At 31.2% G+C, this 17,986-nt stretch overlaps 2 protein-coding genes across 19 annotated transcripts in view; one reads left to right on the top strand and one right to left on the bottom strand.

The window, feature by feature from the left end:
• Positions 1–17,986, top strand: part of LOC148597762 (uncharacterized) — a 105,008-nt gene that overhangs the window by 64,122 nt on the left and 22,900 nt on the right. For 11 of the 18 annotated variants that reach the window (XM_088560789.1, XM_088560785.1, XM_088560778.1 and 8 more), the window contains 5 exons: positions 7,939–8,007; positions 8,917–9,005; positions 9,821–9,945; positions 12,854–12,943; positions 15,035–15,067. In XM_088560789.1, coding sequence (XP_088416915.1) covers positions 7,939–8,007; positions 8,917–9,005; positions 9,821–9,945; positions 12,854–12,943; positions 15,035–15,067 — 406 coding nt within the window. The remainder of the gene's footprint in view (positions 1–7,938; positions 8,008–8,916; positions 9,006–9,820; positions 9,946–12,853; positions 12,944–15,034; positions 15,068–17,986) is intronic. The other 7 variants (XM_088560786.1, XM_088560780.1, XM_088560781.1 and 4 more) reach the window with 3 other exon arrangements.
• On the bottom strand, positions 485–5,220 carry LOC148597763 (uncharacterized). The gene is made up of 2 exons (XM_088562027.1): positions 5,109–5,220; positions 485–1,794 (listed from the first exon to the last, which is right to left on the bottom strand). The coding sequence occupies exons 1-2, from the start codon at positions 5,218–5,220 to the stop codon at positions 485–487; spliced, it is 1,422 nt and encodes a 473-aa protein (XP_088418153.1).

The following is a 17,986-nucleotide window of genomic DNA, read 5'->3' as shown; positions in this document are numbered from 1 at the left end:
CTTATACAATGATTTAAAATGATACAACATTGCTAAAATGGATGATAATTTTAATATAATTTCCCTTAGGTAGAAATCTCCCAAGTTTTACTCTTGTATATGTAACTGTACAATTAAGGATGTTCACTGATTGGTTTAAGAATAACAAGACTTTCAATGGGTTGTAAAATCTTAAAAGATCACACTAGAACAATAAAAGAAGAAAAAATAAAGGGGTCACTGTGCTAATTTTTGACTTATAAGCTTTTGACATTTTGGTGGGAAAAGGATTTCTTTAGATTTTCAAGGTTTTATCTGTTAAAAACACAGAAGAAATAACAAGGATTTCATGAAAATTTTCCCAAATATCATTTTAAGTTGAGTTCAATGAAATTATGAGAAAAAAGGTGAAGGTAAAATGATACTAATGCTATGAAATGGAAAAAACCTGATGAGTCTGATCAACTGACAGAAACAAATTAGTATTTGTCATATTTATTCTGTTTTAGATGTTAATGAAAACACCAGAACAGGGCAGTTGTCTTCCTCTATTATCTATGAAAACACCAGAACAGGACACTTGTCTTCCTCTATTATCTATGAAAACACCAGAACAGGGCACTTGTCTTCCTCTATTATCTATGAAAACACCAGAACAGGGCACTTGTCTTCCTCTATTATCTATGAAAACACCAGAACAGGGCACTTGTCTTCCTCTATTATCTATGAAAACACCAGAACAGGACAGTTGTCTTCCTCTATTATCTATGAAAACACCAGAACAGGGCACTTGTCTTCCTCTATTATCTATGAAAACACCAGAACAGGGCACTTGTCTTCCTCTATTATCTATGAAAACACCAGAACAGGGCACTTGTCTTCCTCTATTATCTATGAAAACACCAGAACAGGGCACTTGTCTTCCTCTATTATCTATGAAAACACCAGAACAGGGCAGTTGTCTTCCTCTATTATCTATGAAAACACCAGAACAGGGCAGTTGTCTTCCTCTATTATCTATGAAAACACCAGAACAGGGCAGTTGTCTTCCTCTATTATCTATGAAAACACCAGAACAGGGCAGTTGTCTTCCTCTATTATCTATGAAAACACCAGAACAGGGCAGTTGTCTTCCTCTATTATCTATGAAAACACCAGAACAGGGCAGTTGTCTTCCTCTATTATCTATGAAAACACCAGAACAGGGCACTTGTCTTCCTCTATTATCTATGAAAACACCAGAACAGGACAGTTGTCTTCCTCTATTATCTATGAAAACACCAGAACAGGGCACTTGTCTTCCTCTATTATCTATGAAAACACCAGAACAGGGCACTTGTCTTCCTCTATTATCTATGAAAACACCAGAACAGGGCACTTGTCTTCCTCTATTATCTATGAAAACACCAGAACAGGACAGTTGTCTTCCTCTATTATCTATGAAAACACCAGAACAGGGCAGTTGTCTTCCTCTATTATCTATGAAAACACCAGAACAGGGCAGTTGTCTTCCTCTATTATCTATGAAAACACCAGAACAGGACAGTTGTCTTCCTCTATTATCTATGAAAACACCAGAACAGGACAGTTGTCTTCCTCTATTATCTATGAAAACACCAGAACAGGGCACTTGTCTTCCTCTATTATCTATGAAAACACCAGAACAGGGCACTTGTCTTCCTCTATTATCTATGAAAACACCAGAACAGGACAGTTGTCTTCCTCTATTATCTATGAAAACACCAGAACAGGGCAGTTGTCTTCCTCTATTATCTATTTTGATTAAATGGAAGAAATGTTGCCATTTAATATTTCCTTAAAGATAAAATGTGTAATAAAAACAATACAAGATAAACTTATTCTAAATCATTTATGTTTATTGACCTAATAACTATATTGATATCAACCCTTAGACATTCCATTGATAGACAGGAAGTTTCTGAATATGGAATAATTCTTGATTGAAAGCAATCACATGTAAAAGTTGGTCATTTATTTAAGCTGCATTTATCATTAGGCAGTTGTAGTTAAGTGTCAGAAGAATTCTTCTCTTTATATATCTCTGTATGTGGAATAATATTGATTTAGGCCTTGGAAGAAACTTGAAGTTAAAAGCTACACACTTCAAATGGTATTAAAATCATGTGGTCATGCAGACATTGTGAGTTTGAGAATTCTTCATTTTATGTGGTATTGTTAAGTTTTAAGCCTCCTACAGAGGAGAGCTTCACATCTCCTACTTGTCTTTTGAAGTTTGTTTTGTAGTGACATGAATCAACACACATGAAGTACCGTACATTATAAATGGATTTTCCATGGGTTATAGCTGTTTTCGTTACATCATTAAGGATGGTTTGGGAAAAAAGACCTTTGACCTCCTAACTATAGAAGATAGCAGTTCAAAGTGAGTTGTCTCCCCATACTAGGTGCAGAGGTGTCCTCTTGTAGGTTTTTGTGTTACTTTAAAATTTGAAAAGTTATCAGGAGTTTGTTACCAGTGTTTCAGCCCCTCTTGAGTTGCTTTGTTGATTGGATATACTTTGGTGACATACTTGAACATGAACAATTTATGGCATCTTTCCATACATATTATATAGGAAGTCAGAAATTATGATGCCCACTTTATCAGCTTTATTTACAACACTTTAACATCTATTTTTACTAAATCTTTTTTTTTCTGATTGTTCTTTCTTTTTTTAGTTAGGCAATACACAGCTAATTCATTAAATCAACGAGCTATAAGTTTGCATTATAATTTTGAAGATATAATTTTTACTTTGATGACAGCTCTTTGAAAAACATTTTCTAAAATATCTTATTTGCTTTCATTTGTGAAATACAATATTCATGACACAAGATATTGTTACATATTTTCATAAAAAGGTACATAGTTTTAACTAGAGTACAATTGGCTTTGTTTTTCATTGTTTTGAAACAAAGGTTGTACATAGATAGTGTTACAGATTTAGTAAAAGATATTTAGTTATTTAACAATCTGAGAGTTTTTTTCTTTTGAAATTAAAGTTGAAACAAAAGATTGAGTTACAAGATTATTGCTGCTGTCAAATAAAAAATAGAAAGTGATCTTACATATAATATAAACTTGGTGTAATTTGTGTCAGTGATCTTTTGTCATATATGGTTATTATTTTTTGTCACTATGAATTGTTATGGTAAATTAATACTGAATTAGTTTATAGATATTTTTTATAGGACATCAGTTTATATTATATATTTAGATTGAAATAAGCATGTTTGTATATGTGTTATAAAGTATTGTTTAAACCCTATATCAACCCCTATATTGCTTATCTTAATTGTAACATATCTTAACCTGTATGGTATTCCCTATATCCCACCACTACTCAGTACACACTTCAAAAGGAGTACAGTTAAAATATATGATAAAATGGACATGACTTGTCAAAATCTGGTGGCCCTTGGGTTTATTTAGATATTAGGACTAATTGTTTTAGATATTCAGTATATACCACTCCCCTTCCTCAAGGAGAGATGTGTTAATGGCTGTTTGTCTGTCTGTCTGTCCTCTGCAAAGTTATTGTTCCCAACATTTCCTATGTATGTAATGTTTTGAAATCAAATAAAGCCTGGCAAAACCAATAATTACCAGTAAGTTATCATAATTTACCTAAAATAAATTCTGGCAAAACCAATAATTACCGATAAGTTATCACAATTTACAGTAAAATGGATGTACAGTCCCCTGCCTACATAGATATGCCATAACCAGACATGATTTTTTCTTATTTAAATCAGAAATCTGATTTTTCTAATCAGGATTGAACCCTAACATTTCCTTGACATTGATGAATAGGTAGGGAGTGTAGTTAATGAACAAATCTTCAATTTTTTATCTCTGAATACATAGTGATGAAATACTATCTTTTAAAAAATACACTATGAATCCTTCTGAAATGCTGATTTAGATTTAGTCTTTAAACCCCATTTTAAGTGTACAGATACCCATAGCCATATAAAAATTAGTAACATTCTCAAAATAGAGATCTTCATAAAAACAATGTTTTATTTGAATTTGGAATTTTTGGGGAAAATTTAGAAAACTAGTAAAAAATTAATTAGTAAAACTAACCCTTACTGAGGGGGGTAGTCATGCTTGCTTGGCTAAGGAGTTTGGTTAGTTGATATCAAGGCAATAAATTACTACAAATAAAGTACCAAACTTTACTAACACCTTTATTGTTATACTTTACTAACACCTTTATTGTTATACTTTGCTAACACCTTTATTGTTATTTTTAGGGGTTATGAAGAAAAAATACTTGAATAATGCAGTAAAATCTTGTTTTTTTTCCCTTCATGTGCCACATTTTATACACATTTTGCCTGATTCTTAAACAGAGAAGTACTAATTATTTTAACAATTTTCTAAAGTAAAAAATAATTCCTAATTCAAATACTGTGAAATGTGAAAGTACTATTGTTTGTTGAGTACCAAATTTTCGTGGTTTTCATGGGTAGGCCAGACCATAACATATGGTTCCCAACGAAATTGAGATTCCCTTTGATGAATTCAAGAATCCTTGAACTTATGTATCTACCCTTATCCATGAAAATTTGTATCCATGAATTTAAAGTATTTTCACAGTAATACCTTGTTTGAATAACTTAAATGTAATGAGTAAAATTGTCAAGGTAAGTTGAAACCTCTGTGCAAAATGGAAGTTTAAGTCAGTATATATTTCAGGGATACCAAACAAGTCCTTTATAGCTGCCATGTTACAAATACTTAAAATAAGTAAGATTTCAAAGATAATTTGGCAGCCCTATAAGTCTAAAATTTAAATCCCTGGAGTATTTAGTTATTTAGGATTCATGATTATATAGACAGAAATTGGTCAAGTAGATCTGATCTTTTGTTTGAAGTTTAGTTTTAGCACTACTGGTTAAAAGAATCATGCAGGACTTGTTTTCATCTGTTGGTCTGCAGTCACAACTCCTCTGAGATTAAGTGTTTAGCCACTGGTAGCCCTTATCTCTTTGAGGTTTAGAGTTTTGCTACCAGCCTTTTGCCCTTGTTAATAAGTCAGAATTGATTCAGGCTAGTGAAAATTCAGTAATTTTTATTAACTAAGGTAGAATTTTCTAACTTTCTTGGAGAAGACACATAGGTGAAAAATTTTTAGGTGTACACTTGATTGCTGCTTTGATTTGACTACACTTGGTAGGTTGACCAATAGGTACAAAAGATGACTGCTGCATGGTTTTAGGGGGAGTTAGTTGATATTTTCTTTTAGTTGCTACAAAGTAAAATTTGCTGTAGTATTTGTATATGTTATATTTCAGTGTACATGTGATTTTGGTTACAAATATTTAAACTTTCCTTTAGATAGGGTAATTGTTTGATTACAAGGGTTAACTTTTTTAAGAAATATACTAAATAGGTCAGAAATATCAACACTTTGGACAAATTGAAATTTAAGTTCTATTTGATTATTTTTCTGGGAGTTATTTCCCTTGGAAACAGTTTCCATTTATACTTAAATGAAGAGGTGGGTGGGAAATCAGGAGTCTGTTTTTTGGTTAGCCTGTAATGGTTTTTAAAAAATATTGTAAGTTGGCTTATAAATTGTATGTGATAACAAAAATATAGCAAGAATGGATTTGGAAAATAAGACAGAGAGACAACAACCCCACGTAGATGAAAAATATCAGCTCAAGTCAACTCACAGGTCTTCAATGATAGACAAGGAAGCCTATGTAAATTCATGAAATACATGTTCTGCAAGTATGACATGCATAAAGTAACAATTATTGCAGTTAGGAAAATTGATTTAATTAAAACTTAAATGTCAGTTATAAAAAATTAAGATGTTGTGGAATGTGTGTAGCTTTGTTTTACTATTATAATCAAGTACAAACAATACTGAACAGAACCCTATATAAACCCAAAATCCTGAGATAAAAATGAGGGAAGATCTATATTGGTTACAAGGACTTTCAAGGTACCAACAAAATGTTTTGGAACATGAATTTACCTATTTTGGCCGGCAAAGATTCTCATATAAAGTTAACGATTTGAAAACTTAGATTGAACAAGATTGGCCAGGAAAGTTTCTAGTACTAATAGAATGTTCTGGACAATGCATATATATGTAGACTTAGTTTGGTCAACACATGCAGTTTCTAGACCCTTGATACACACACTACCAAAACTTAACTGACAGCTGAATATTATAATGTAAATTGTTTGGAGATTCAGTTTTGAATTGAATGAAGCAAAGTTGCTAAAACAACATTAGATTCAATTAAGCTACTTTTTTCTGTGTACCATAAAGTTTCAAGTAACAATCACATATTTATGTACTGTAAATATATTGATAGCAGTTGCTAATTTATGTGAATTCTGTGAAGTGAAAATATTTGTCGGTATCAATTTTTGCAATTTCAAAAAATGCTTAACTACATATAGTGTTACAAGTAAATTTCTCATGCTCTATTTTTCATGGTTTTCTGTCCATTGCAATATTAATACATTTATAGTAATAAATCACTGCCTGAACTTGACTGACAGTTGTACTTTACAAGTAGATTAATTTAGTGCCCAGAGCGTCAGTTGTAAATTAAATTAGAGTACCCAGGATAAATCTGTCTTATGATAACTTTATGAATTTAAAATACACTTGTCTTAAGTTATTTGAGATGTTCTCGAGATTCCCAGATTTTACATATTTTAAGACTTTTAATAGTTTTGTTTTATTATGACCTCGAGGTTTCCATATAGTTTGTCAACTTTTTAGGTCTTTCATTTTAAAATTGTACATGTAGTTGTCTTTGCTTAAGTTATTTGAGGTGTTCTTCAGTTTAGCAGGCTTTTATAAATAAAGTCATATTTAAAACTGTAGTAATGGCCTGAAGGTTAATTTTCCAAATTGTTTGTCAACTTTTTAGGTCTTTCATTACTATAGTTGTATTATGTAAGGTTAGTTAAGATGTTCTTGAGATTCCTAGATTGTACATTTTCTTATATTTGTTCTGTTAAAAGATAAATGTTGTGATCTCCCAGTTTCCAAATAGTTCATCTAGTTTTTGGGCCTTTCATGATTTTAACATAGGCTAAACATATAATATTTCTGTTTCCTGCAACCCTGCTTATCTTATTTGATTGTGCCTACCCTAAACATTTGATGGCCATTTTGGCTTAAACACTGTTAAAGTCTAGATCAAAATGTTTTTGAAAAATAAAATAATTTTTCTACCTACCTATGTACCCTTTTTTTATGGTAGCAGAAAACAAGAGTATCATCTTTTTTTTGCCCTAAGCAGTTGCCTATTAAAACTTATTTGTAGTTCCCTTGATTTTTTTAGGTTTATTTTTTTAAATGATAATTAAGTCAGTAAACCAGATTATTTAAATTTTTAACACATTGCTTTGAAACACCAAATTAAACTTCTTGCATAAATAAAGAGAAAAATGTGTTGTTTTTTTTCGTGTATAGAATTCAGCCAGATACAACATCTCAATCAAACAACATAACATAAACATTTACAATTTTGTGCTGTTTCCCTGACATTTTGATAATGGATGATATTGTATCTTTTGTTCAGAAGTTATGGCCCTTTTTCATTTGGAAAATCTAGAATCTATTGCTACAAACTGGACTTCTTTGAGTCTTACAAAATATAGTACTATACTTCATGAAGGACACACTGTAAATACTAACTGTATTTTCTTTTCAATATGGATCCCTGGCTTCAGAAATCATTGGTCAAATTACATGTGTGGTCCCAACTTGTATTGTGTTTAATACATGAGAAATTAATTGGTGTAGATTAATACTAGAGTAATTTGGGGGGGGGGGGTTAGAATGTCCATTAAGGTCAGACTAGAAAAAAATGATGGATCAATGATATGATTTACCCAAAATTTTATTTAAACATTTTTACATTTCATTATAAGTATTGTTTTGTGTTTTTCAGAACTTTACCTCCAATAGAAAGTAAGAAGCATTCCCCAGATCATTCTGTCAGCTCATATCCAGAAACTAGGTTAGTTCTCCTAATTGTTTTGTAAGCTCATATCCAGAAACTAGGTTAGTTCTCCTAATTGTTTTGTAAGCTCATACGCAGAAACTAGGTTAGTTCTTCCAACCATTCTGTCAGCTCATCCCCAGAAACTAGGTAAGTTCTCCCAACCATTCTGTCAGCTCATACCCAGAAACTAGGTAAGTTCTCCCAACCATTCTGTCAGCTCATACCTAGAAACTAGGTAAGTTCTCCCAACCATTCTGTCAGCTCATATCCAGAAACTAGGTAAGTTCTCCTTACCATTATGTCTGCTCATACATAGAAAATTGATGCTACAGTTATGGTTCCTAGGATCTAAAAAATAAAGTTAAAAAGCCTCTAAAATAACCTAATACTTAAAACAAGAGGACATCATCGAACTTTCCACTTACAGCATAACTAGCACTGAAAAGTAAATTCAAATGGAAGATGACATATACTGGAGAGTCAGCTGAGTTTCTGCTTATTTCTGAATAGCCCCCTTGTCATATTAGTCACGACAATGTGGTGTTTCATTTAAAACTTTTGTACTGTTAATTTATAAATTGCTTACATTTTATTATTCTGAGTTTATCATGTTGGCCACAAATGTGATTCATTGAAACAAATCTTGTATCAGTAGTGCTGGAAATTCATCTCTGTCAGATTATTTAAACCCGTCACTATTTTTTTAAATAGAATTCTGAGTTTATGGTGGTCCTGCCTGTGTTCCAAAAATAAAAATCTTTTAAAGTTAAAGTTTGAGTTGAGGAATGATTTTAGGTTTTTTTATGAAACCAGGCAGACAACTGTTTTCTTCAAGGTCATTCTCTGGTTTACCAGTTCAAAATTTAAGTTCAGAACTGTATATATAATACTTAACCCATGATTTTTATGTCTTTTTGTTTATAGCAGAAAAAGAAATCAAGTGAATGGTGTTCCTGTGAAAGCAGCAAAACACACAAAAAGAACCCCAGGCAGACAGGCAGACTATGATAGAGGTACGTCACAAACAAAACAAGTGATTCTTTAATAGGAAAGTTATTCAGAATAAATGAAAACAGATTAATGGAACCGTAACACATTTTAACCCTTCAAAAAATGATATAATATTGTGTATTCCCTGAAGTATGGGCCATGATACCACATTACTGTGATATTTTCCCTGAAGTATGGGCCATGATACCACATTACTGTGATATTTTCCCTAAGTATGGGCCATGATACCACATTACTGTGATATTTTCCCTAAGTATGGGCCATGATACCACATTACTGTGATATTTTCCCTGAAATATTGTCATGATACCACATTACTGTGATATTTTCCCTAAGTATGAGCCATGATACCACATTACTGTGATATTTTCCCTAAGTATGAGCCATGATACCACATTACTGTGATATTTTCCCTAAGTATGAGCCATGATACCACATTACTGTGATATTTTCCCTAAGTATGGGACATGATACCACATTAATATGATGTTTAAGACTATTTCTCATGTGTTGTATACAGAGTATTACAGTTTGTACTAAACAATCATTTCATTGAAAGACAGGAAATATGATATCATCATTTTATCATTAGTCGACTCAACAAGTTTGGCCATATAATCATAGAATACATCTTAATTACTTCATTTCATTTGAAAACAGCGAGGGTAAGATATACTGATCTTGTTGTGAAACAGTTGCTGGGCAAGGGGAAGCAACTCAGTTTGTACAATATTTGAGTGTGACTTGCTAGTGCTCTATATGTAGCTATTTGTTCATACACTAATTCAGGTGCATGGTGCACATGTTTTGTTTACAGATGATGGTGGTGTATTCAAGGCCAAAGGTCAAAATAAAGACACGAGGGGAGCACGAGAGGTGCGTGATACAGGAGACACTAAAGTTGATCTTCCAATTGACCAAGTTCGAGCAGAAGAAGTCAAAGTTAGTTCGGCAAACACTAAAAATTGGGTGGCATAATCTGACATGGAATGTCAGTTTGGCATTGAAACTAACAACCATGGTGTAATATTATTGATTAGTTTCAGCAAGTAATGGCAGTGTTAAGCATCATATCTGAAACTCTTTTAACTATCCATATATTATCCATTAACAAAATAGGTGTATGTTTGGAGGAGGGAAGAGGGTGAGGATTCTCATGAGGTCCATTAAAGTCCACTTGGGTGCATAATATACCACATCCTTTATTCATATTATTCAACATGTTTTAATGCATGTATTTTCCTTAGAAGTCTGGTTATTAATGATACATAATATGGCTTATGATACTAGTAATTTATTATTTTTCTCATTTATTTTTTAAAGTACAATGTACTACTCTGTAAAGAAAATGTGATTGCATGTAAATTATATTTGCTCTACTTCACAATTTTTTTTTAATTGTTTTTATTTTCACTATCATTGAAGTCACAAGGGTTTACATATTCTTCAAGTTGAGTTTCAGTTGAGAAATTGAAATGAATTTTTCATTTAAATTTCAAAGTAGTTGTTTTCATATTTTATTCTAATTAAAAGATCCTTGTGCATAATTGATACCTGATCTTGTATGGATTGGCATTGTTTATAAAGGATCATTTTAATAGTATTTCTGCCATATGATGGAGTTATCTTTCAGGAATTGTTGATGTAGAAATTGTCATTATTACATTAATACTTGTTGGAATTTGATTGATTATTGTGACAATCATTCTACCATTAGTAGGCCTGAAAATTAATGATCTAATTTGGTCTATAAGGAAGTGATCAAAGATGAAGATTCATTTTTTCATTCTTTATCATTATGAACATCCAGGAAAAATCACATGATAAACTGTTTAGAAAAGGAATTTTGTCATCAACTCTTGAAATCTTACCAACGTTATAAATTATTCTGAAGGATAGGACCAAATTTGTCAATTTAATTGGGTTGTGGCACTCAAGGGGAGACAATCCAAATATTTCTTATTTTCTTAACAGTCCTGTCACATTCTGCTTTACTTAATAGTTATTTAGTTGTTTCTTTAAATATTGATTAAATGTCATTTTTCTTTGTTTGATTGACCTTTAATAACTATCTAATTATATATTTAAACAAGTACTATCTTTGAAAAAAAAATAGCCGACACTGTAAGATTTTGTTCTCTTTACTTATAATATTTTACATTAACACAATTTTTGATACCATTTTTTCGAACACCACTAAGTTGTGAGTATTTGTCCAATCTGGGAAGCAGAATTGCAATCAGGTGACTTGAGTTTCCGTAGAAGTGTGTGTTTAAGATCAGAGGGTAAACAGCAAAACTATTCCAACTGCGTCCGTTTGTTTGTTGGGGTTTAACGTCCGAAGAGCAATATTTCAGCTATATTCAGACGATCAACTGCGTCCGAAAAATATCTTTCTATGAACAATTAACTTATCAAATTTTCTCACACCAATCATTTATTCTAAGCCGTTACTTGTTGAAACGATCTATGGTATGTGTTTGAAAAGTCATTTGGAAGGTTTAAAAAATTTTTGTAGATTTCACAAAGATTTTTTTAGATGCTTAAATAGATGCTAAATTCAGCTGTATTGATTCAGATACTAACTCATGGTTGGAGCTTTCTTGCATTTGTCACCCTTTTTCAAAAGAGTTTATTCTTTTGAATTTCTATTTCTAGTTTAAATCTTAAATTTTTATACTGTAACAAGGCCTTTGATCTTGGTAAAGTTCTAAAAATTATGGGGATTGTTACTTTCAGTATGATAATTACAATTTGCAAATTCGTTTAAATTTACTTCAAAATCAAGGGCCTGTTTCATATTTTCCATAATTTTATTATATTTCATAGAAATTTATCTTAGGACATTCAGGAGAATTATAAATAAAGATCTGATAAAATTCACCCAAAAAGTAAAACCACTGTTTACATGTGAAGAATGGGACATAATAAACTTAATATAATTTACCATGAAATTTATACTGAAAGTTCATTAAACTCAAATATACATCTGCTTCTTAGTGAAAGTCAATTGTAAGATCTTTGCCATGAAGAATGGCCAGCACTGTCAACTGTTTTATCTGGGAACTTCAGTTCTTGCACTATACTGATATTCTCCTGTTTATGTCTGTAATATGTTAAAAGTTCAACACTGTTAACTCAGAAATTTGTGTGGTACTTATTATTGCCACTTTGACAATCTTTGGAATTCTAATTAGCAATAATAAGTGCATGCAATGATTTCTGAGCTGCAGTAGATTCTTATTTAACTTTTTCCTTCTCTGTTTGTTTGTCTGTTTACATGTATCAACCATTATAGTTCATTTTCTTTTGCACTCAAACTTCATACTAATTTTGTCGTCCATATATTTTATATAATGACATCATTAATGACTTTAATTTCAGCTTAAAAGTTTGGTACACAGGAAAAATTGCAACATACGAAATTTTTCCAAGATTCTAATTTGGCTATATTCATGAATTATATGAAATTGCAAAAATAAAAGCTTGCCAAAGCTTGCCAAATTTTGTCAAGATATAATTTCCATTCCATTAAATCTGAAGATGAAAAAATAAAGACTGTGAACATGCAAAAACTTGATTCATAGAAAAAATTGTGAAATTTGGTAGCCATGAAAATTACTTGCCATGTTTGAAAATATATGTTTAGCTCCTATATTAAAATATGTGATTTTACATATGGAAGAGGTACATTGAAATAGAAGTTTCATGTGTTAGCACATGAAATACATGTTACATTTTTCCTGTGTATAGAACTATATCAGCCATTGTCATTCTGCACCAACCATGTGTCATATTCATCATCATCAATTTTTTTTTCTTTTTTCCCACATTCTTAAAAACTTCTTAGGAAGAGATCAACGATGGTGATGAAAAGGAGGCTAAAGTACCCAGTGGCGTCGAGCTAAGTCGTCAGCCTTCTGAGGCATCTGAACAGCAGGTTAGGAATTGCATGCTGGGATATGTTGCTGACCTTTGACCTCTTGTGTCATATGAAACAAATTTGGCAATTAAAAAAAAGCATGAAAATAAAATGTTAAAGAGGTTAATTTGTGGCATAAAATTAAACTTAAGAAAATCCTGCTTTACACATTTTACTTGTAATGAGATGATTTATATGTCTGTGTGATCCCAGCTAGAATTGATGTATTGTGGCTTACTGCTTCTCTGTCAGCAAATATTATTTTCATCAATTCAGGCATTTAATTTTTTATAGCATTTGATGGATGGTGAATTATGATGGAAGTAAAATGAATAGTTACCACTCTCTAGTTATGAAAAATGTAACAAGATGTCATCAAGTCAAGTTCTCAATTCTGAATGAAAAAAATACATATTTTCAAAAAAACTTCATCAATTTCTGCATGTAACAATGCATATATCACTAAACATCATTAACTAACTTGCATTAACTGCACAAAACCTGTTATTGCACTGTTCTCAATGCACATATGTTTTACACAATGCATGTTTTCAACTTAATGGAATAATTCTTGTATATCCATGAATATTATATATCTCTTGTTTGCCTATACATATAATATACCTAACTCTAGATTTTGCACGTGAAATATTTAGGTCACATATTCATGGATCAGCTTGCTGGTTACCCTACACACGTTGACTGATCAGCTTGCTGGTTACCCTACACACATTCAGGGATCAGCTTGCTGGTTACCCTACTCAGTAAATTCAATAGCTGATCGCCAAAAGTCACTTTCTTTTTTCCGACACAGAGTTTATCTTTGCTATGGGTTTTTACGTATCTACCTTGGGATTATTTAAAATATTGGCTAATTGGCAACAAAATTGATGCCAATTGTTTGGGTATGACATGGTTAGATTAGGGATTAACATAGTCTAACACAGAAATAACTTGATTTAATACAGAAGGATATGTATTACTATGTATACAGTGGTGTGCTATGGTATAAGTGGGACCTATTACAGATAAGTACGGTCTAATATGGAAAAGTACAAAATGCTACAGAGCTGTACATAAAAATTCTTGATGAGCTGGAACTTAGAGATTGCCACGGGTTCACATGGTTTCGCCATGGACTAAAACGAATCATTACATTCTAGTACAGTTTAGTAAGGATAAACTACGGTTGTGTGATTTATAATAAAATTTTAAGCATACATAAAACTTGTCATAGATATACAAATACTGTTACAATTGATTACGAATGACTACAGTTTCTTTATGTGTAGTACTTATAATGAGCGCTGTGAAGCGGTGTGAGCTCTACGGTTATGTCATGTACTTTCTAAATTTCCCTTAAGGTTCCCCAATATACAAACGAAAAAAAAGTCATGTCCCGGAAGTAACAAAAAGTGACTGTCCTTAGGGAGAAAATTTTGCTTGCTGCTTAAATATACATGTATATAGAAATATTGCACTTCCGAAGCAAAAATTTTCTTTCAGGTTGACCCCCCCCACTCTATGTAATGTCCAGTATTATTTTTATGAGTCTCACACTGATGGTACATGTATGGTAAAGCTCACGGTGCTTGCTTATTTAGACAATGCCTACCCCATATTACAGATTGCCACATATGGTGCCAGACTGTATCTGTATTTAATCCGGCAACGTGATCCATGAATGTGTGACCTAGGCATATTGCCAGACTGTATCCGTATTTAATCCGGCAAGGTGATCTGTGAATGTGTGACATTAACTTGATTGATTGATTGATATGTTTCTCCTTTATATTTTATTAATACTTGTGTTATTTTGGATTTTTTTTTTTTAAATATTTTATCAATATTTCATAAAAAATTACAATTATGAATTGAAACAATTATAATTATTTAGAATGTATCCTAGCCAATTTATTTTTATATTGAAATAACTTTTTGTCCATAATTTGCTTAGGCATTACAAACTTAGTATCAATACTAGCTTCATCTTACTGATAAAAACAAAAAGTTCAGATAAAGTAAATATAAATGAAGAAAAGAATTTTTAATTGTACATTTTGTAATTGTAAATTAGTTCTTTATTGAAATTGTAATTGTAATTTACAGGATGAAAGAATTAGGAAAGAGAAACAGAACAAAGTAAGACTTTTATGATATTATATTTTTTACTTGCCAAAATCATTATGAAAATAGAGTTTGTGCCTGCTTGGGATATTGGGAGTGAAAAAAATTATGATCTATTGTTTTGGCTGATAAAATTTATTGTGGTATTCACCTAACATGTATAAATTGGTTTTGTGTTTCCCCTGCAAATGATGTTTTTATTATTATTTTAATGTATGTTACTAATACCCAGGGATTTTATTTCAATTCTTCAGATTGCAACAGAGTTTTTCTTTATTATTTTTGTTTGATGGGGATGGGGAGGGGGAACAATATAATTTATCAACTAACCAAGTCAAGAAAAAAATCTTACTGAAATTAATTCCACTGTGCTTTTTAAAACTTATGAAGTAAGGTAATGATAACACAGAAAATATTTCTTCGATTTTGGCAAGAATCTAAATGCCATTGATCATTTGACTTAAAGAGCTTTTAAATTTAACTCTGCACCTTTCATCACTTTATATGTCTATTTACTTGTGACATTTTAAACACCAGGAAAAAGGGAGACATTTACAATCTTTAAAATCTATTTATAGTATCAGTCTTCAACACCAAGCACACAATCCAACTAACTACCTCTCCTCGTGTAGTATAGAGTTCTCTCCCCTTGTAGTCAGGAAAATTATGCAAATATGGAAGACTGACAGTATTTTAAAACTATGTCATATGATTTTTTTAATGACTGTATTTGGTTTTATTCTGGATATATTTTAATAACCACTGTTACAGAACAGAATATGACAATGTGTTTTCTATATATGCTGATGAGTTGCTTTGCAATTCTTTTTTTTTCTTCAAATCTTCCAAAACTTTCAGTATTGTATGAATATTTTAAAACATTCACCCAAGTTGATTTAATTTATATAATGCTTTCAATTTGACCTTTTGGTAGTCAGTTGAAAAAAAGAAGTAGTCTGGATACTTATTGAACAAAAGATTCTGACATTTTTGATATACTTAGGAAAATATTTGGTTGAATGTTGAATGGAATTGATCTGATCTTTTGTAAAATTGTTTTTGCATGGCACTGTTAGTACATGTATTGTAATCCTTAAGCAAGGTGGCAGTTGAATTTTCAAAGTTTAGAAGGTTGTATTTTTTAAACAGTGTATAACAATGCATATTCGATCATCTCAGAAATTGTGTTTTATGTGAGAGAAAACTCTTACTTTTTATAGTTTAAATTTGAGTCTTTTTTTTTAGTTTTGGTGTCTTAATTTTGATAATCTCTGCTAGCTATGCTTTGGGACTGTTTTCAAATATTGTATAAAGCATGCACAGAAATTTCTTAATAAATAAATGCTTATTAGAAATAATCATGGTATTGTTATAATCAGAACTACTGAATGGAATTGAATTGCATGCAGGCCTTGTGGGTGTAGTGTTTCACTGTACACAGCAATCCCAGATCCCCTACCCATCCCAAATTATAGAGCATGTTTTGTTATTTGTTATTTGCTGTCCCATTATTCAAACTGATCTTTTACAATATGTCTGAAGTCAGCTTTGCCAATTATTTAATCACCTCCATACTTTACTGCATGCCCTCATCATTTTGAATGCATAGTATAAGGCATCCTCCTGAGTCAGAGTTTTGAGTCCATCTTTGCTCCCTCAAATCATTTGAGAGAGTAAAGGTGGACTCAAGACCCTGGCTTTGGAGGATGGGTATTAAGTTAGTTGATTATTGAGTGAAAATTTCCTTCCTTTTGGTACAACTTCATTTCTCAACCCAAGCTTGTAAGTAAATTAATGTTTTCTTAAAGTAAAATACACATGTAATAGAAATGGTAGACTAGCTTTTATGAATTCTTGTCTGGTAGAATATCTCCTGTGAAATGACTGCTAAGCATACACTTTCAAACTTTCAATATATATATAGTATTCTAAATGGAACTCCTTTTCTTTTGTGTAAACTCTTTAATTCGACTGTTCAGTGTAAATGGCTGTGAAAAGCTGTTCAAAATAGAGTCATAGAATGAAAGTCCTATCTGAGAAAATCATACGTATTTGGTTTGGCTAATATTATTCTCTCATTTAATTTTTTTTTTTTTTTTTTTCAATTTTAGTTTTTTAGAAAAGTGTGCAATAAGAATGCTCATGCTCTGCTTAACATTATCGTGCTAATTAAACTGTTTGCGTTGTGTAATTTATATTTAATCATGCATTGGATTTTATTTTTCAATTCAAAATTCAATTTGTTTTCAGATTTGCATCATTTTCCTGAATTATATTAGATTGCTAGTAAAAGCTAACTGATTTACAAACTATTTAGTTATACTTTGTAGAAAAACAGGGGCATTTAAAACAAACATAGATGCATGAAAGAAGTTATATTTATTGTTTTTATTTGGTTTTTTATTTTTTTTGTTTAATTTTTATGTCTTTTAAAAAAAAGTCATTGACTACAAATAAATTTGATTTAGAAATTAATTTGACAAGTCTGGATATATTAATCCATACACCAGAGTTGTTCAATACCATTTGTTCCAATTTGTGTAAATATTTATGAATCAAGGTTCTAAGTAGTTTGTATATCATTCTATGTTTTTGTATTGGCTTTTTTATGTTTTTCTTTCTGATTAGGTATGACACAGTGTTTAGTGATGCTGGTTTTATACAATTAAAATATCTTATTGATATTGAATTTTAAATGTTTTTTTTTTATCATCAAAAGTTTGATGTGAAATTTATTTGTTCTTTTTTAAGGAAGAAATACTAGAAGTTATTAATTCAACAATTTTATCATACAGTTTAATGAAAAATTCCTTTTTGTTTTGAATCAAATTTTGTGGTTTGTCAAACCAACATAACTATATAAATTTGTAACCCATGAACAATGATACTTTAATAATAAAGTGAAAGTTTTAAATTACTCTTCCATTCTGTAAT

Source organism: Perna viridis, chromosome 14 (genome assembly GCF_037379345.1).
Source record: "Perna viridis isolate PV_CMFRI_1.1 ecotype Kerala chromosome 14, ASM3737934v1, whole genome shotgun sequence".
NCBI classification, from domain to species: domain Eukaryota; kingdom Metazoa; phylum Mollusca; class Bivalvia; order Mytilida; family Mytilidae; genus Perna; species Perna viridis.
Note: the sequence above shows the minus strand (reverse complement) of the source record. Positions and strands in the feature narration are given on the sequence as shown.